Source organism: Meles meles, chromosome 18 (assembly GCF_922984935.1).
Source record: "Meles meles chromosome 18, mMelMel3.1 paternal haplotype, whole genome shotgun sequence".
NCBI lineage: Eukaryota > Metazoa > Chordata > Mammalia > Carnivora > Mustelidae > Meles > Meles meles.
Genome location: NC_060083.1, coordinates 58,358,665 through 58,375,300, shown reverse-complemented (window position 1 = coordinate 58,375,300; position 16,636 = coordinate 58,358,665). Strand labels below are relative to the sequence as shown.

The window sequence follows — 16,636 nt, the reverse complement described above, 5'->3', positions numbered from 1 at the left end:
TCTCTGTGGTTATTCCTTTTAGAGCTTCTCACTCTGCTGGACTGGACAGCCAATTCTCCATGGGTCACCTTTGCTAAAGTCCAGGACCAGAGGGACCCCACACCCCATCTGTCTGGAGAGAGTGAGTCCTTGAACTTTCTGCCCCACAAATTCAAGAACATTTCTGTGCCAAGAACCGCTCTGGTTACTAAAGACGCAGCCTGAGCGAGAGCGGCAAAGGTAAGGGTCGGCAGACACCAGCCCGTGGGTGGAGACAGGCCCAGGTCGCATGTGGAATCCGCTAAGCGCTACTAAGAAAATACACCGCTGGGGGGATAAAAATGCTACAGCGGACTCGAGAGGGTGCGAGTACGGGGACGGGAGAACGCGAGGAAGGTGTCTGAAGTCAGGCGGTCAGAAAAGGCCCTGGGGGGCTCTCCGTGGGGGTCTCCGCGCCACCCTCCTCCGTGGGGGTCGCCGCGTTCCCTCCAGCCCCGGCTGGTCCTCGCTCCTCGCCAGCGCGCATCCGCCCGCTCCTCCTGCGGCGTTTCTGGTCTCTCCAGCGGGGAAGGAGACCCCGGTCGGCCTGGGTGGCCGCCGCGCGCCGCAGGAGGCGCTCGGGTGCCCAGCACGCACCGTGACACCGAGGGCGGGTGTCCCCGGCTGGCGCGTGACTCCGCCCCGGCCCGCCCCTGTTCGCGCCGTGCGCCTCGCGGGGCGGCGCAGACGGTCCCCGAGTCCTCCTGGGTCGCCCTGGTGGCCGCGGGGCGCGCGGAGCCCATGGAGGCGGCTCGGGACGGCCCCCTGGGGAACGGCGGGGGCGAGGCGCTGCTGGGCGAGCTGGAGGCGCTGGTCCGGGACGTGGAGAGGGCGAGCTCGTGGTGGGAGCGCCACGGCGTGGACTGCGCCATCCTCGCGCTCAGCCTTCTCGCCTTGCCGGCCGGTGAGGAGCACGGGACAGGGTGACAGCGGGCCGGGCTGCGGCCGCGGAGCAGGGTGCGGGCTAGGGTGGTGGAGAGGCTGGGGATTGGGGCATGGAGGAGATGGTGCGTGCCGGGGACCCCAGGAAGGAGGGGTTCATCCCAAATCCGAAAGTCTGGTGGCAGTGTGCTGCCCTCGTCCCCAGAGGAAGGGGTCACTGGAGGAGGGAGAAGGCCCAAGGACCTGAAGGGCGGTTGGGTTGGGGGGAGGGGGAATTGAGAGGGATGAGAGGGACTGGGGGAGGGGAGGATGTTCCACGGGGACACCAGGGATGGGGTTTCCCCTGGACCTTTCCTGGTTGGGACCTGGCTCACTCTGCCTGTGGCAGCCCCCAAGCCCCTGGCCCCCTTTGGCCTATGCTGTAGGGGTGGGGGCCAGGGTATTTGGTCCCAGATCTCCAAGAGCTGGAGGAAAACCCTGCCTACCCCCATCCCCCCATCCCCATTCCGCTTCCTCCATACAGGGTTCTTATGCCTGCGCTCTGAGCATGTCATGGCCCTCGGTCTGGGCATTACCATCCTGGGGATGAGCCACTACACGCTCACTGTCAAGGGCAGCCACCTGGCCACTCACGGGGCGCTCACAGAGTCCAAAGCCTGGAGCAAGATCTGGGAGCTGTTCTTTGTGGAGGTGAGCCTCGCTAGGCTGGCCCTGAGAGGGCAGAGGCCATCGACGCTGGGGGGCGGAGAGCTGCATGAGAAATGGGTGCGTGTCCCCCTACGTCAGGGGACCTGGCCTGGGCACCCCTGTTTCTCCGGGAGGGCATCTCCTTGCCTCTCTGTGGCACAGGACCCGGTGGACCTGGCTACAACCTTTGAGGCCCCCTGGTTTCACAGTCAGGGAGTAAAATGTGAACCCCTGACAGACAGGGAGGGGGAACAGGGGCCTGACAGCGTCCCAGCTCTGGACCGTGCACCCCTCTGACGCCTGGCAAGGCAGAGCCAGCCTGAGGAGCCCTCTGCTCTCCTGACCTTTGCTTCCTCTGCACCGCTCCCTCCTCTTTCTGCTTCACCTTTTCCCCCTACGGACAAAGCCAGAGGCTTCTGGCCAGGTTGTTCTTTTCTCTGGATCAGAGTCAGGACTTTCTGGTTCCTCTGTGCGACTTGCCCCCTCCTCACCCCCTTCCAGGTACTTTCTCACCGGGCCGCGCAGGTCCCTTAGGAGCAAACGTGAGCGCGGGCACCAGAAGCTGTCCTTTCTGCCATGGCTTACTGTGACCAATGAGCTCAAATAGTAACTTGATACAATTTTTAAAAAGATTTGATTTAGGGCGCCTGGGTGGCTCAGTGGTTTAAGCCGCTGCCTTCGGCTCAGGTCATGATCTCAGGGTCCTGGGATCGAGTCCCGCATCGGGCTCTCTGCTCGGCAGGGAGCCTGCTTCCCTCTCATTCTCTCTGCCTACTTGTGATCTCTCTCTGTCAAATAAATAAATAAATAAGAAATCTTTAAAAAAAATTTTTTTTAAAAAGATTTGATTTATTTATTTGTCAGAGAGATAGAGAAAAAGCGAGCACAAGCAGGGGGAGCAGCAGAGGCAGAGGGAGAAGCAGACTCCCTGCAGAGCAGGGAACCCGATGCAGGGCTCGATCCCAAGACCCCGCGTGAGATCGTGACCTGAGCTGAAAGCAAACGCTTAATAGACTGAGACACCCAGGCTTCCCAGACTTTATATGACTTTATTAAGGCCTCTGCATGCACGTGCAGACCCACAGATGACATTTCATAAAGTTACACATTTCCTACCTAGGGTTCTCCATTCCCCCTTTCTCCTCTCCCCTCCTCTCCCACCTGCACACATTTCTAACGTGCTAACAAGAGAAGCCCAACAGGTTCCCGATCTTCAGGGTCCACTTCAAGTGGCTTCCCTTCCCAGGGAAGCCCTGCTCCCTAGACTCTGAGGCCTGGAGCTTGGGGTCAGATGTCCCATAGCTTGTAGTCACGGGCAGGGGAGAAGCTGGGGACACCACGGGTAGAATGAACTCTGTGTGGCCCTTTCAAAGCTGTCCTGTGTGCCAGGAGCCCTGGGGGCAGCGATGGTGAGTAGGTGTTGTGGATTTTGGACTAAGTTACAACAGGGGATTTGGCGGTACAGAGAGATGACTGTGTCCTCAAAGTGCCCAGCGCAGCTGAATGCCCTGGAGGCCCCGGGCTTGTTGGAGGAGAGCCCCCCTGCCCTTCGGCCACTCTACTCCCCAGGTTCCCCAGCGGAAGAGCTGGTGTGTAATCAGTGTCTGACTCAGGCAGCTTGGTGACTGCAGGCTCTCTTGTCCCCACGAGCCCCAGGGCGGTGGCCTCATCTTTACCTCTTTGTAGGTTCAGTTCTTGGCACGGGGCTGAGCTCTCAGCGGGCATTTCATCAGTATTAGTGGATGATGACTCTGCAGGTGACGTGGGGACAAGGTCCAGGGAAAGCCGGCTAATGAAGGGTCACCATCTAGAGGCCTGGGAGTCCTTTGTGGTGGGGGAGGCTTGGTTCTTACCTCCCATGGAGACTGAAGCAGGATGTGTTTTTCTGCCCCACACTGTGTGGTTCTACGCCCCTGGGGAGGGTCTGCTTTCCAGTGTAGGGCAGGGGACTCCCCCTACCGCTGGCATTAGTGGGGCAAGTGGGGTTCTCAGGGAGGGTGCTGGGCTCAGCAGCCAGGCAGGGGCTGGCTTTAGGGCACGGCTGTGGGGGAAGCCACACGCGCAGCCCTACCGGCCAGCTGACCCGGGGCAAGCTACTTAATTCACGGTTGGCTTCATCTGATAAACAGGAATCATAATATCACTGGCCTGGTGGAGCCCGTGTGAGGCTTAAATGGGACCATGGAGATCTGGATTTAGGGCCTGGGCCTGACTCTTGGATTCTCACCGAATGTTGGGGTTGCTCTATTTTTTCTGGAGGGAACATGAGGTCCGCTGCAAGGAGAGGGCTAGCGGTCTGTTGTTCCTGTGCGTTAGTGCTGTTTGTGTTGAACAGAAAGCTTCATGCATTATGCAAAGCTGGACAGACCCAGTGTGTGAGTGTGTGGGCATGTGTGTGTGCGTGTGCGCGCGCGTGCTGAGGGCACTGTTTGCTGAGGCTCTGGCCCCCCTCCCCCCGTTCTCCGCATGGCACTAAGGTCAAGTTCTCGCTCCCCGGGACTCCTGACTCCCCACTTCTGCCGTTCTGTTATCTTCACTCTTTGATCCTTCTCTCATCGGCTGCCTGAGCTCTGCCCAAACCTTGACCCTCAGGAGCCATCATCACTACAGAATGATCTAGCTCTCTGGTCTGGAGCCCCAGGAGTCAGCGGGTGTCCCTGGTGTCCCTGGGCACCCAGCTTTGGGCAGGTTTCTCGCAGGGTCTGCTGGCTTGAGCCAGGGGCGGGACAAGGGCCAGGCCCTTTCTGACCGCTTGGATCTGGGGGGAGGGGCGGGCAGGATGGACAGGGCGGGGACATTCTAGTTGCTGTTTCGTTGAGGTATCCTCAGTCATACACAGCTGCCCACACTGCAGTGACCTTCCCTCTGAAGACCCACTTCTGGTCTGCAGGAGAAAGTTCTATTTCTCTTGCTAGTGAGCCTGCGTCCACTGATGGCCATGGCCTTCCCCGCAGGAGCACCTGCTCCTTTTGTCCTACTTCCCCAGGAAGGCGGGGGCAGGGTGGAGGGGGGCAGGGCCATCCTTGGTTTAAATCCTGCAGCTTGGAAAGCATTGACGCCCCCAAATCAGAGGGTTTTAAGAACTTCCCTGTATTTCACTCGCAATCAAGATGCTTCCTGAGTGGGGAGGAACAGGTCAAGCGAGTCACTAAATTCTTTAGTGTGTCTCAACTTCAAACCCGCCTTCTAAAGTCGCCTTTGTGCTGCAGGCCTGGAGTCACAGCTGGTCCACGGGAAGCACAGGGAGCCTGGCTCTGCCCTGGGGGAGGGGGTATCACACAGGGGACTTCGTTGGGGTCCCGTGTAGTGGTGGAAACAGAGCTCAGAAGCCCCAGCCTGGTCCTGATTCTTGAATGTTCTCAAGCTCAGTGTGGCCATTTTCTTCTGGGCTCCCTAACCTTTCCTCTGTCTGTACCTGAACCTTGAGGGGTGTTAGTCTGAGTATGCCCGACGATGAATTTTTAATTTTTTTAATTAAAAAACTTATTTGGAGGGCAAGACTAGATCTGTAGTACAAAATACACTTTTGTGAAAAAAAAAACCCACAAACTTTAGTTTCTAAGTAATTATAGATTCACAGGACTTGGCAAGAATAGGACAGAGAGGTCCAGTGCACCCTCACCCAGCTTCCCCCACTAGTTACATTTATAATCTTTTAAAAAATTATCTATTTATTTATTTCAGGATTTTCTTTATTTAGTTGGCAGAGAGACGCAGCGAGAGAGAGAGAGCACAAGCAGAGGGAGAGGGAGAAGCAGGCTTCCTGCCACTGAGCAGGGAGGCCGATGTGGGGCTCGATCCCAGGACTCTGGAATCATGACCTGAGCCGGCCGCTTAACGCTTAACAACTGAGCCACCTAGGTGCCCCCCCTCCTTTTTTTTAAAAAGACTTTATGTATTTCTTTGTTTGTTTGTTTATTTTAGAGGGAGGTCAAGCAAGTGGGGGGAGGAGCAGAGGGAGAGGGACAAGCGGATTCCGCGCTGAACATGGAGCCCGACTCGATCCCATGACCGTCACATCGTGACCTGAGCCAAAATCAAGAGTTGGATGCTTAACCCACTGAGCCAGCCAGGCGCCCCTTTTTATATAACATTTACATTTATATATGACACTAGTGAAAGTATATTTCAGTAGCCAAACCAGGAAATGTGTGTGTGTGTGTGTGTGTGTGTGTCTGTCTGTCTGTCTGTCTCCGCCATTTTATCATGTGTAGATCTGCCAAATGGAGTTTCAAGCAGCCCCCCACCTCACCGCCCCCAGCTTGGGTGTGGCTCCCTCAAGGATGAGCCCCAGGACTCTAGGAAGGGGGGGGGTCTCATGGCAATTCCGACGCTTGCAGGTCTGTAAAGCCCGGCTCCTGGTGGTGGGGCCCGCGGTGGGCTCCCATATGGGCCCCTCAGAGGCAGAGGACCCTGGAGCAGGCCCAGGTGAGTGTGGATGGCAGCCCGAGGGTGAGGACTGCAGCCTTGAGGGAAGGGCTCAGGGAGAGGGAGGCCCGGCAGTGGCTGCCCAGCTGCAAAGGGCTTCGGGGGCTGGGACAGCGTCTGTCCAGGCTGAGTGGCGATGGCCGAGCAGTGCTCCCCACATCACTGGGCTTCTCCTCCCTGCTAAGCCCTCCGCTGGGTGCTGGGGACACAACGGTGACCCAGACCTGCTTCTCATTCCCCAGGGGCTCTGAGTCAGGTGGGGAAACAGATACACATGAATGACACGGAAATAATAAAAATCCTGATTATATCAGCGGACACTTACTGGGCGCCTCCTGGGAACTTCACATGAATGACTGCACTTAGTGGGCACGCCTCCCCGTAAGGTGGAAGCTGTTATTACCGTCACTTCCTAGATGTGGAAACATGGGTCTGGGAGGATCAGCCGCTTGGCCAAGGCTGCTCGGCTCGGGGTTCGTGGTGCAGCCCGCGACGGGGCAGCTGGAATGTGACAGGGAGCAGGTGGTGTGAGCCTGTGAGCACAGAGGGCATGACAGGGACACGAGGCCATATCTCCAGACATCTTTGCTGTTGTGACTGGTGTGTGTGTGTGTGTGTGTGTGTGACGGGCAACTCGTGCGTAGAGGTCAGGGGTGCATTTGGGATGTGCCTCTACGAGAAAAGAACTGGTTGTTTCTCTGAAATTTGAATTTATCTGATTGTCCTGTACACTATCTGACACACTATTGCCGAGCCCCCGGGAGCCCCAGAGGCCCCCCCCAAAGCCAACATGAAGGAGCTGCTCAGCTCTTGGGGAGCAGTGAGAGAGGGGCCAAAGGGAGCCCAGGGCCTGTCCTCCTTGAGAGCAGCTGGCCCAGGGACAGCCCGGCGCCTTTCTTTCCCATCTGGTCCATGCTTTTTGCCCCCTCGTCCCTGTGTCCCTCTCTGGAGTGAGGCCACCAGCCACCACACACTAGCTGCCTGTCCCCCCCTCCCCCCAGAAACCTGGTCATAGCCCTTGATCCTTCCTGCTCCTCCCGCCCCTCCCCCTTCCCAGATCCCATCCCTCACACCTGCCTGTCCTGTTCCCTTTCCAGCAGCCCGCAGCCCATCCCCTGTCTTGTCCTGCCCCTCCCTTCCAAACCTATTTATATCCCAACTTTGACTGCACCATAATTTTATCAGGTTGCATTTTAATCCTGCAGAGTATTGTCTGTTTTAAAAAGTTAATAAAAATATTCAAGGACATGTAAGAGATCAAGGGCCTCCCTTAGGTTCCAGGAGGAAAATAGGAACCTGGGGTGAGGTAGGAAGGAGACCTGTCACTGCAGGCTTTTTGAATTCTGAATTATGTAAACATATTACCTATCCAGCAAATAGGTTGTCTCGAACTGCTACCTTAGCTATTCGTTGTCTTTGGGCACCGGCAGAGGTCTGAGGAGGCTTCAGTGCATAGACAGGTAAGTGAAGGAAGTGACTGATGAGAGTCTTGGGGTCCTTGATGTTTAGCAGGAGGACTTACAATGGCCCTTGCTCCATGCACACTCTGGCCGCTTGCCTCACCTGAGTGCTGCTAAGAGATTGGGGCCCATAAGTCTACCTGAGGGACACGGAGTACGGCCACCTCAAGAAGCAGTGCCAGCCTTGAGGCCCCTGGCTGGTCCCGTCGGTGGCGCGTGTGGCTCTTGATCTCAGGTTGGGTAGAGAGATTGCTTGAAAAAAAAAAAAAGAGAGAGAAAAGGAAAAAGGAAGGAAGAAAGCAAGAAAGGTCTTGCCCAAGAGGATTCCATACGGAGACCCTCCCCGGGTCTCCGTATGGAATCCTCTTGGGCAAGACCTCTGCCTAATCCTGGAGAGCAGGCCCGTCTGTTTCGCAGCTCCCCGGGCAGCACGGGGCCTCTCCCCTGCCCTTCGGTGTCCGTGCACGCGGGCCACGCTGCCGTCTGCCTGCCGTCCTCTCCCCCAGCCCAAACCCACCCCCTCCTTTCCTTTAGGGAAGGAACATCCAGATGGGAGTAAGAATTCCGGTGTTATGGAAATAGCCCCAAATCTGTTCTTAGTCACAGAAAAAGGCCCACCACACACAGACTCTGGAAGTGTGCGCTGAGTCACATGTAGCTTACTCGTCCCCCAACCCCCACCTCCATCCTGGGGTCCGGCCATGTAGCTGAGTGGCTGACAGGGGACCCCACCAGGTCCCTGGGGCCGAGTTTTTTTTTTTTTTTTTTTTAAGATTTTATTTATTTATTTGCCAGAGAGAGAGAGAGGGAGAGGGCACAAGGAGGCAGAGCGGAAGGCAGAGGGAGAGGGAGATCATAAAATATGTGATAAATATAAAAAATACAAAAAATAAATCATAAAATATATGATTTCTTTAAAAGGATAAATAAAAACAGTTGTTTCTTCCGATTACACGGGATAGATCCTTGAGGTTCAAGACACACACTACAGGCCTTGGATGGAGGCAGTCTGGCCTCGGAGGACGTTCTGCCAGATCCTGCCCCTCCCTGAGCAGGGAGCCCGATGTGGGACCAGATCCCAATCAAGTCCCCTAGCCGAAGGCGGGCACTTAACCGACTGAGCCACCCGGGTGTCTTCTGGGGGCCGAGCTCTTACCACGCTCAGTCCTGCTCAGGCGCGGGGTCGTTGGCGGCAACGCTACTCTGAATGCCGTGGGCTGCGGTTTCTGTGCGCAGAGCGGGAGCCTGTTGTGCCAGAAGGAAAGGCAACGTTGTCCCCACGCAGCCTGCAGGTGCCATGGGCCCTTGAAGCAGAAAAGCACGGAAGGAGCAATTCAAAACAGTTGTTTCTTGGGGCGCCCGCGTGGCTCAGTTTGTCAAGTATCTGCCGTTGGCTCAGGTCATGATCTCTGGCTCCTGGGACCTGGGATCAAGCCTTGTGTCAGTCTCCCTGCTCAGTGTGGACTCTGCTTTTCCCTCTGCCTCTCCCCACAACTCGTGCTCACTCTCTCAAATAAATAAATAAAATATTTTTTTAAAAAATATATGATTTCTTTAAAAGAATAAATAAAAACAGTTGTTTCTTCCGATTACATGGGATAGAACCTTGAGGTTCAAAACACACACTGCAGGCCTTGGACGGAGGCAGGCTGGCCTCGGAGGACGTCCTGGCAGACCCCAGCCGCAGCCAAGCCCACCACTGCAGCCTCTGGCGGTAACTCGGACCCCCCATGAGGCCCCCGTGGGTGTGTGCCCTGGAGACCAGCAGGCCTGGGCCAGCGACCTCGTGGGAGAGCAGAGCGCTTCCTCCTGCTGCCGGGGACTGCACAGCGAGGCCGAGCAGGGTCGACACTTACCTTCTCAGCCTCCGCCTCCCGAGGGGCCGGACAGAGCTGGTTTGGCAGCAGGTCTCTTGTAAAACCGTGGCAGTCACGTCACTAGCTGTGGCCCTCGGTGTCCTTCAGAGGGAGTGTCTGGCTACACTTCTGTGTCTTTTCAGTCCAAGGGAGAAAGTCCCTGCAGACAGGGCATCGAGATGATGCCGTCCCCGATTTGTCTTTTTTTTTTTTTTTTAAGATTTTATTTATTTATTTGACAGAGAGAGATCACAAGTAGGCAGAGAGGCAGGCAGAGAGAGAGGAGGAAGCAGGCTCCCTGCGGAGCAGAGAGCCTGATGCGGGGCTCGATCCCAGGACCCTGGGATCATGACCTGAGCCGAAGGCAGCGACTTAATCCACTGAGCCACCCAGGCGCCCCCCCGATTTGTCTTCTTCTGGCTTTGCCTGCTGCCTGGACCCAGAAGCCCGGGTTTCTGCTCACTTGTAGTCAGTGGCTCGTCTCGGGGGTCTTGTGGCTTATCTTGGGTGGATTCTGGGTTCCACTCCTCCCTCTGCCACCTTCCTGAGGGACCGGGGGTGGTCATATGGCCTCTCTCTGTGTCCGTTTCTGCTCCTGTCAACGGTGGATCATAAGGCCGCTGACCCGCTAGGCTTGGAAGATGGAACGGTTCGCCCCTGCAAAGCGCAGGACACGGGGTGTGAGGCTCACTGCGATGGGAACTGCGAAACTCTTCATGTTCTTCTGGAAACAGGCGGGCAGCCTCTTCCATAAAATTAGCCAAATCTTACGGCCTGGATAAAATATGGGAGGAGGCTGACATCTGCATTTTAATTTATATGAATTTAATTATATCTGCATAAGAAATACCTTTGTACCTCTTTTGCCTTCAGAATGATGGCCCTTATTGGAGTCCCGGAGCTGGAGCCACTGTCCGGTGGCTGCTCCCGGGCAGTTTGGAAGAATCTCACAAGGGCAAGGGTGTGTGCCAGATGAGTCGCTCCTGGGGAGACGTTCACACTCAGCCCCTACCGGGGCCCCTTGCCCTGGGTGCCACCCTCACAGACAGACCGCTCCTCACCCCTCCCCTTGCTGCTGGGGGCTTCGAATGCACAGCAGCCCTGTGACGACACGATGTTTCTAAGAGCATCAGGCATGACATCACTGCAGTTGGAGCTGTACCTGCGTTGCGCCTGATCCTGCCGATGGCCCCCTGAGGCTTGCAGGCTTGCCTGGGCAGTCGGGGGCAGAGTGGCGGTTGGGGCCGGCCTCCCACCTGCAAACACTCAGCATCGCCACGCCAAGGGGACGCTGCCACTCCACTATCACGGATACCCGAGCGCTGATGGCCCGATTAGCTCTGGGAGAGATGGGGGTGTAGGGCAGGAAGGCTCTGGAAACGCAAGATCCCAGGGAGGGTGGGTGTTCTTGAGGCTCGCGGAGGTCCGCCCTACTTGACCGTGCATGCCATGGACCCCGGTGCCCTCTCCGACCCCTCCTCCAGGTCTGCTCGGCCTTCAGCGCAGAGTATGCCAAGTATGGACACGTCAAGATGCACCACGGTTACACCAACGTGCTGGGCCTGGGGGACTCGAGCACGTGGCGGCTGCCTTGCCTCAACCGCTTTGTGTACATGTTCCTTGCTCCTCTCTTGATCCCCGTCATAACCCCGCTGGTGGCATTCGGTGAGTACGCCGGGGCCGCGCGCTGCCCAGAGCGGGTTCCTTACTCCCCTTCCTGCCTTCCTGGAGGCTGCTCTTGGGGCAAGGGCTGGGAGCCCCGAGTTAAGACCAGAAACTTTCTGAGATAGCCAAGCAGGTTGCAAGGAGCCTTGCACCCAGGGCCAGGTCTGGCTCTGCTGCTTACTGGCTGATGGCCATAGGCAGGTAACGTGACCGCTCTGACTTGGGTTCTTACCTGGTCCTCAAGGGGGGGTGTGAAGGCATCGTGAGGTCATAGATGTAAAAATGCTTTCCGGATGCCTTGTGCTGTATTGCATGTGAGGGATCGTAATAATACGGGAGGGATACCATCTGGTGGCAGGAGGGGCTGGAGGGCAGCCAGCCCTGGGTGCCAGCCCTGGATGGCCCTGACCGCTTTTTAGCACAGTGGCCTTCGTCGACTTGCTTAACTTCCTTATTCATAAGAGGGGCAAATGGACTTTCCGGGGCTGAGGATGAACAGATCGCTGTAGTTTGCCCACTAGCTAGCACCCACAGGCCAGCAGGGAGCCGGGTTTGTGGGATCTGAACCTCCCCTCCCCCACCCCCACACTCCGTTTCTTGCTCCCTCTGGCAGAGCGGCTGAGGAAGGTGGAGCTCAGGTCTGCTGTGTGCACGCTGGGCCTGATTTCCCTGGGCCTCTACGCTCACTACTGGCTGCTTCTGAACGTGTCTGGCTTCAGGAGCCCCGGCTCAGCCCTGCTGTGCATGCTCGTCACCAGATCACTGCTGGCCCACCCTTACCTTCACGTCAACATCTTCCAGGTGAGGCCTCCCCGACCCGGACCGCGGGCTAAACTCGGGGTTCTAGGGAAAGAGAGAGAGGTATTGCCCTCCCCACCTCCCCCTCCCGACCTCTCTGTGGGTTATCACAGAGTCTGGGTTTCAGGTAGAGAGTTTGCTTCTCTTCACTGCTGGCTGCCATTCTCCATTCACGTGTGGATCGGGAATGGAAGAGTCAAGAAACTTCTCTGCCCAGGGCACTTGATGAGGTCCTGTGGAGACACAAGTGATTAGGACCCCATCTCCCGCCCTCCGGACACTTACTGTGATAGGCCCAAGTGACATGAGCTGTGGGCCATCACCGAGGCCCCGGTGCAGGCCACGAGGCTGGAGGAGCCGGAGATGGGAGGTCTCCATGGGAGGCTGGGGGCTCAGCGCTCAGATCCAGGGCCATTTCCATGGGGACGTGTCTCTGCTCCCTGGACGTGAAGATGAGACGCGTGAAGGTGAGGGCATCCTTCGCGCCCCAGTCCCAGCACTGGCCACGCTGCCCGTGGTGGCTTCATCTCTGCCCGGCCGCCTGCCCCCTGCCTGTCCTGCTGCAGCAGGCACTTCCGATCACTTCCGAGTCCCCTAGAGGAGGCGCTTTTCCATACTTGTTGAATGCAAACTTTGCACAAACTTGATGTTGAACCCCGAGCAGGATTTTGATTAGTGAAAAGAGAGAGAGCAGAGAAGGTCTCTCCAGGATGAGACAAAGGCATAGAGGCATGAGAGCGAGCGGTGGGCAGTCACGGGCATCTCAGGACCATGGGGTCCAAAGGGGTGTCCAAGCCAAGCCCCTCCTTGTACAGATGCAGAGAGAGGCCTAGAGATGGGCGAGATGGAGCTCGGAGCACAGATAGGAGAGTCCCCACCTCCTCTCGCCTCCCCAGATCCCGCCAGAGTGGGAGTGAGGGAGGCAGAGCGACCCACTGGGTCCCCAGGTGGTAGGCGAGGATGTCCGGGGCAGGGCAGGGAGGCCAAGGGCTGCCTGGCCTCGGCCGAGGGTGTGACCCACGTGTCCGTTGCAGCACATCGGGCTGCCCATGTTTTCCCGGGACAGGAAGCCCCGGCGGATTCACATGATGAGCCTGGGCGTGCTGAACCTGCCCCGGCTGCCCGTGCTGGACTGGGCTTTCGGCCACTCCCTCATCAGCTGCCACGTGGAGCACCACCTCTTCCCCTGGCTCTCTGACAACATGTGCCTGAAGGTAGGTGGCGGTCGGGCTGGCGGGCTTGCGACGAAGGGGCTATCTGAGGGCAGAGGGGAGTGCAGCCCGGGTCCCCCAGCTGGCCTGGTCAGAGGTCCCCTGAAGGCCAGGCCTGTGCGCCAGCAGCGGTGTGCGTTTCCCACCACAGACTTGTGGGTTCCTTACTGGCACTGCGACTCTGGGCAAGTTAACAGAATGTTCAGGAGGCTGCGCTCCCTCGCCTGGGTGAAGAGAGAAAGCAGTGCTTGCTGGCAGGGTTTCAGGGTGAAATGAGATGGATCTGAAGTGCTGGGCACGCAGGCCGTGCTTGGCAAAGGGAGCTACAGCTTTTATCCCCTCTGCCAAGGAGGACTGTCATACACTTGGGCACCCTGGTGGGGAGGAGGTGGGGGAGAAGCCCCCCCCGCCTTTCCCTTGCCTCCTGGGAGGGGAGAGGCAGGAATTCCCCCTGCCCCTAGGCTCCTCCAGAGCCTCGGTGACAGGAGCTTGGGCTGGGAGGAGGAAGAGCCCCGCAGGAGGAGGGGGCTGCCCCCAGTCCTGGCTCAGCAGCCCCTCCTCTTGTCTGTCTCTTGGCAGGTGAAGCCTGTGGTGTCCGGGTTCCTCCGTGAAAAGCAGCTGCCGTACAACGAGGACTCTTACCTGGCTCGATTCAGGCTGTTTCTCAGTCACTATGAGGAGTTCATGGTGCAGACCCCTCCCATCACTGAACTGGTGGGGTTGCAGTGAGGGGTGGGCCGCACGGTCACCCTGCACCCCCTCCCTGGCCCAACCCTAGCTCTCTTGCTTCTGCTAGCCTGCCCTCACTCCAGGAGGGCCTGGGCCCTCCCCCGGTGCGGTGGCTGGGTTGCTGGTGGTGGTGGAACAGGGAGGCCCTGGGACCAGTGAGGCGGGGTGCTCCAGCTGGAATTTCTGGGGGTAACCCGCCTTGCTTGCTTTTCTGGGGTTTGAGGGAATATCCGGGGGAAAGGAGTAACAGCGGCTGGGTGTTCTGGTCAGTTTGGACCTCAGCCGACCTTATCTCAGGGCTAAACAGCTGGATTCCTCTCCTGCTGTGTCTGAGTCTCGTAGGGTAAGGGAAGGTGATGGGGGGGGGGGCCTGGGCAGGGGGAACCAAGGAGAGAGAAGGGTCAGTCCCTCGATTAGGGTCTCCCATGAGCCAGGAGAGCCCACGGTTGGCTGGCCACTGCTTCTTCCTGTATCCTTTGAGGCTCTGGCTGCTAAGGAGCCGTCTCCCCAGGGGCCACGGGGGGGGGGTTACTTTTGGCAGATTTTCTGGGTGTCTCAGCCAGAGAAGCCTCTGCAAGCCACAGGCTCGGCAGCTCCCAACACCTGCAACATCAGGGAAATCAAAGTGTATGTGTTTTGTGGGGAGAGCACTCCAGGGGCAATAAGGGCATAGATAAGAGTGTAAATAGCTTTGAGCTTGACCTTTCTAGCAAAAGTATGCTTTGTTCCATGATGTTTAGAAGGGGCAGACCTGAAAGAAGTATCAACTGCAAAGAGAGAAATTACTGAGAGAGTAGCCGAGGCTGGAGGGGGCGATGGGCTCAGGGTCTGGAGGACAGACAGGCCTAGAGGGGAGAGGAAGGAGGACAGGGTGCAGGTACAAGGGCTTGGAGTCAAGAGCAGCGCTTGGCTGTGAACAGGTGCCGCAGCCTGGGAGGGAGGCAAGGATCCAGGGTGTCACCGATGCCAGCCAGAGGAGGGAGGCAGGGGGCTAGAGACACCACTGAGAATCAGCCGGAAGTGGGCAGCCTGGAGCGAGGGCTGGGGGCCACCCTAAAGACAGGGCACAAGGATGGGCCCAGCTGGAGACTGAGGAAGGGACAGAGGAGGAGGCCAGGCCTATGACAGGAGCCCAGAGCAGTTCGTTCAAAGCAGGGTTTCTTACATGGGTCGTACTGACATGGCCGGATTGTTCTTTGTCACTGGGTCCCGTCCTGGGCATCCCAGGATGTTGAACAGCCCACAGGGATGCCAGGAACCCATGCTGTGACAATCAAACACGTCTCCAGACATTGCCAACTACCTGTCCCCTAGGGGGCAAAATCATCTCTGGTTGAGACCACGCGAGTCATGTTCTGAGCACACAACTGCCTTGTTTCCCAGTGAAGCCTTTGGACGGGGTGGCGGGCACGCCAGCGCTGCTGGTGGGGCGGCTAAATGCAGCAAATGGGATGGACAGAGGGGTGAGACAGCAGGCCGCGCCGTCCTCTAAGCCTGGTCCCAGACGACAGCCCATCTCTGGTGTGGCCCCACTGCCCCCCAGATCTATGCCCTACCCCCCTCTTCTTCTTCACCCTGCCTTCCTCCACAAAAGACCGCAGCTTCTGCCGGGCGCCCTCTCCTACAGCGAGGGCTCTCACTACTTCTGAAACTGCTCCCTCCTTCTGCTCCTTCGGGGCCTGGGGTGGTAATGGCTTCCAGCCGTTGGTAGCCAGGGGTGCTTCCCCATTCCCTTGATCCTGCCCACGCCTCTGTACAAAGTTCCTTCATTAAACTCTTTTCAGTCAGCCTTTCTGAGTGTGCCATCTGTTTCCTGCCGGGAGGTGGACCGATAGAGCCGAGTTTTGGACCCAAGCAGTCCCCTTGGAACAGCAAAGGGCTGGCAGCCTCCCCAGCCTACTGCTTTGCTATACGTTATTACTGCTCTTTTGAAATCCATTAGCAGCTCAGAAATGGCCCTCGGGTCTGGGTATGGGATTAATCAAACTGCTAATTCTCCACATGAAAAAATGCAATGTCAGAAAAGTTCCCATGGCACAGTCCTGGCTAAGGATCAAAACCATCCTAATCCATACCGATGATTCATTGTTATTGATCCGGGCCTGAGTGGGGAGTGGACAGCCCCGGTACCAGACCTGACTGCACCACAGGAGCCCGAGAACAATGCACTAAGGACGTGGGCTGGGAATGCATGGGGCTTGAGAGGGAAGGCGGAGGAGACAGGAGAGAATGAAGCCCTCCCTGGACTCTACAGAGACCTAAGGTCTAATTTACAGAGCTGTATGGGAGGTGATAATATTGATGTTGATGACAGCTAATGTTTTCAGAACTTATAGCAAAGATTTTTTTTTTGAGAGGGGGGAGGGAAGGACAGAGGGAGAAGGAGAGAGAGAATTCCAAGCAAGCTCCACACCCAGCTTGGAGCCCCATGCAGGGTTTGATCCCATGACCCTGAGATCATGACCTGAGCTGAAACCAAGAGTCGGGCACTTAACCGACTGAGCCGCCCAGGTGCCCCCAGATAGTATTTTGGGCTTTGTGGACCATATGGCCTCAGTCACAACTACAGAAACACAACCACTCAAAGCACATTTGAGCCACAGAAAATATGGAAAGAAATGAGCATGACCGTGTGCCCATAAAACTTCTTTTGAAGTTTAAGTAACTTTCACATGCCACAAGATAGTATTCTTCACAATTTTTTAACCATTTAAGAATGGAAAAACCATTAGCTTGCACGAGTAGGAAAAGAGGTGGTAGGCAGGATTTGGCCTGCAAGCCATAGTCTGCTTTCTCCCGGTCTAGTGGGACAGGCACAAAATACAATGACTTAGTAAAAACCAGAAGAGTATTTACTTCTCAGTAGGAGAGACTGGAAGTGACAAGGAGAGGCACATGCCCC

The 16,636-nt window shown here is 57.1% G+C and overlaps 1 protein-coding gene across 1 annotated transcript; it reads left to right on the top strand.

Annotated features, from left to right (window-relative positions):
• The first annotated feature begins 687 nt into the window (after window positions 1-687).
• Window positions 688-15,522, top strand: FADS6 (fatty acid desaturase 6). Its single transcript, XM_045985018.1, has 6 exons — window positions 688-922; window positions 1,424-1,590; window positions 10,816-10,996; window positions 11,610-11,797; window positions 12,829-13,008; window positions 13,585-15,522. Exons 1-6 carry the CDS (start codon window positions 760-762, stop codon window positions 13,732-13,734), a joined length of 1,029 nt encoding a protein of 342 aa, XP_045840974.1. The 5' UTR covers window positions 688-759; the 3' UTR covers window positions 13,735-15,522.
• Window positions 15,523-16,636: the final 1,114 nt, after the last annotated feature.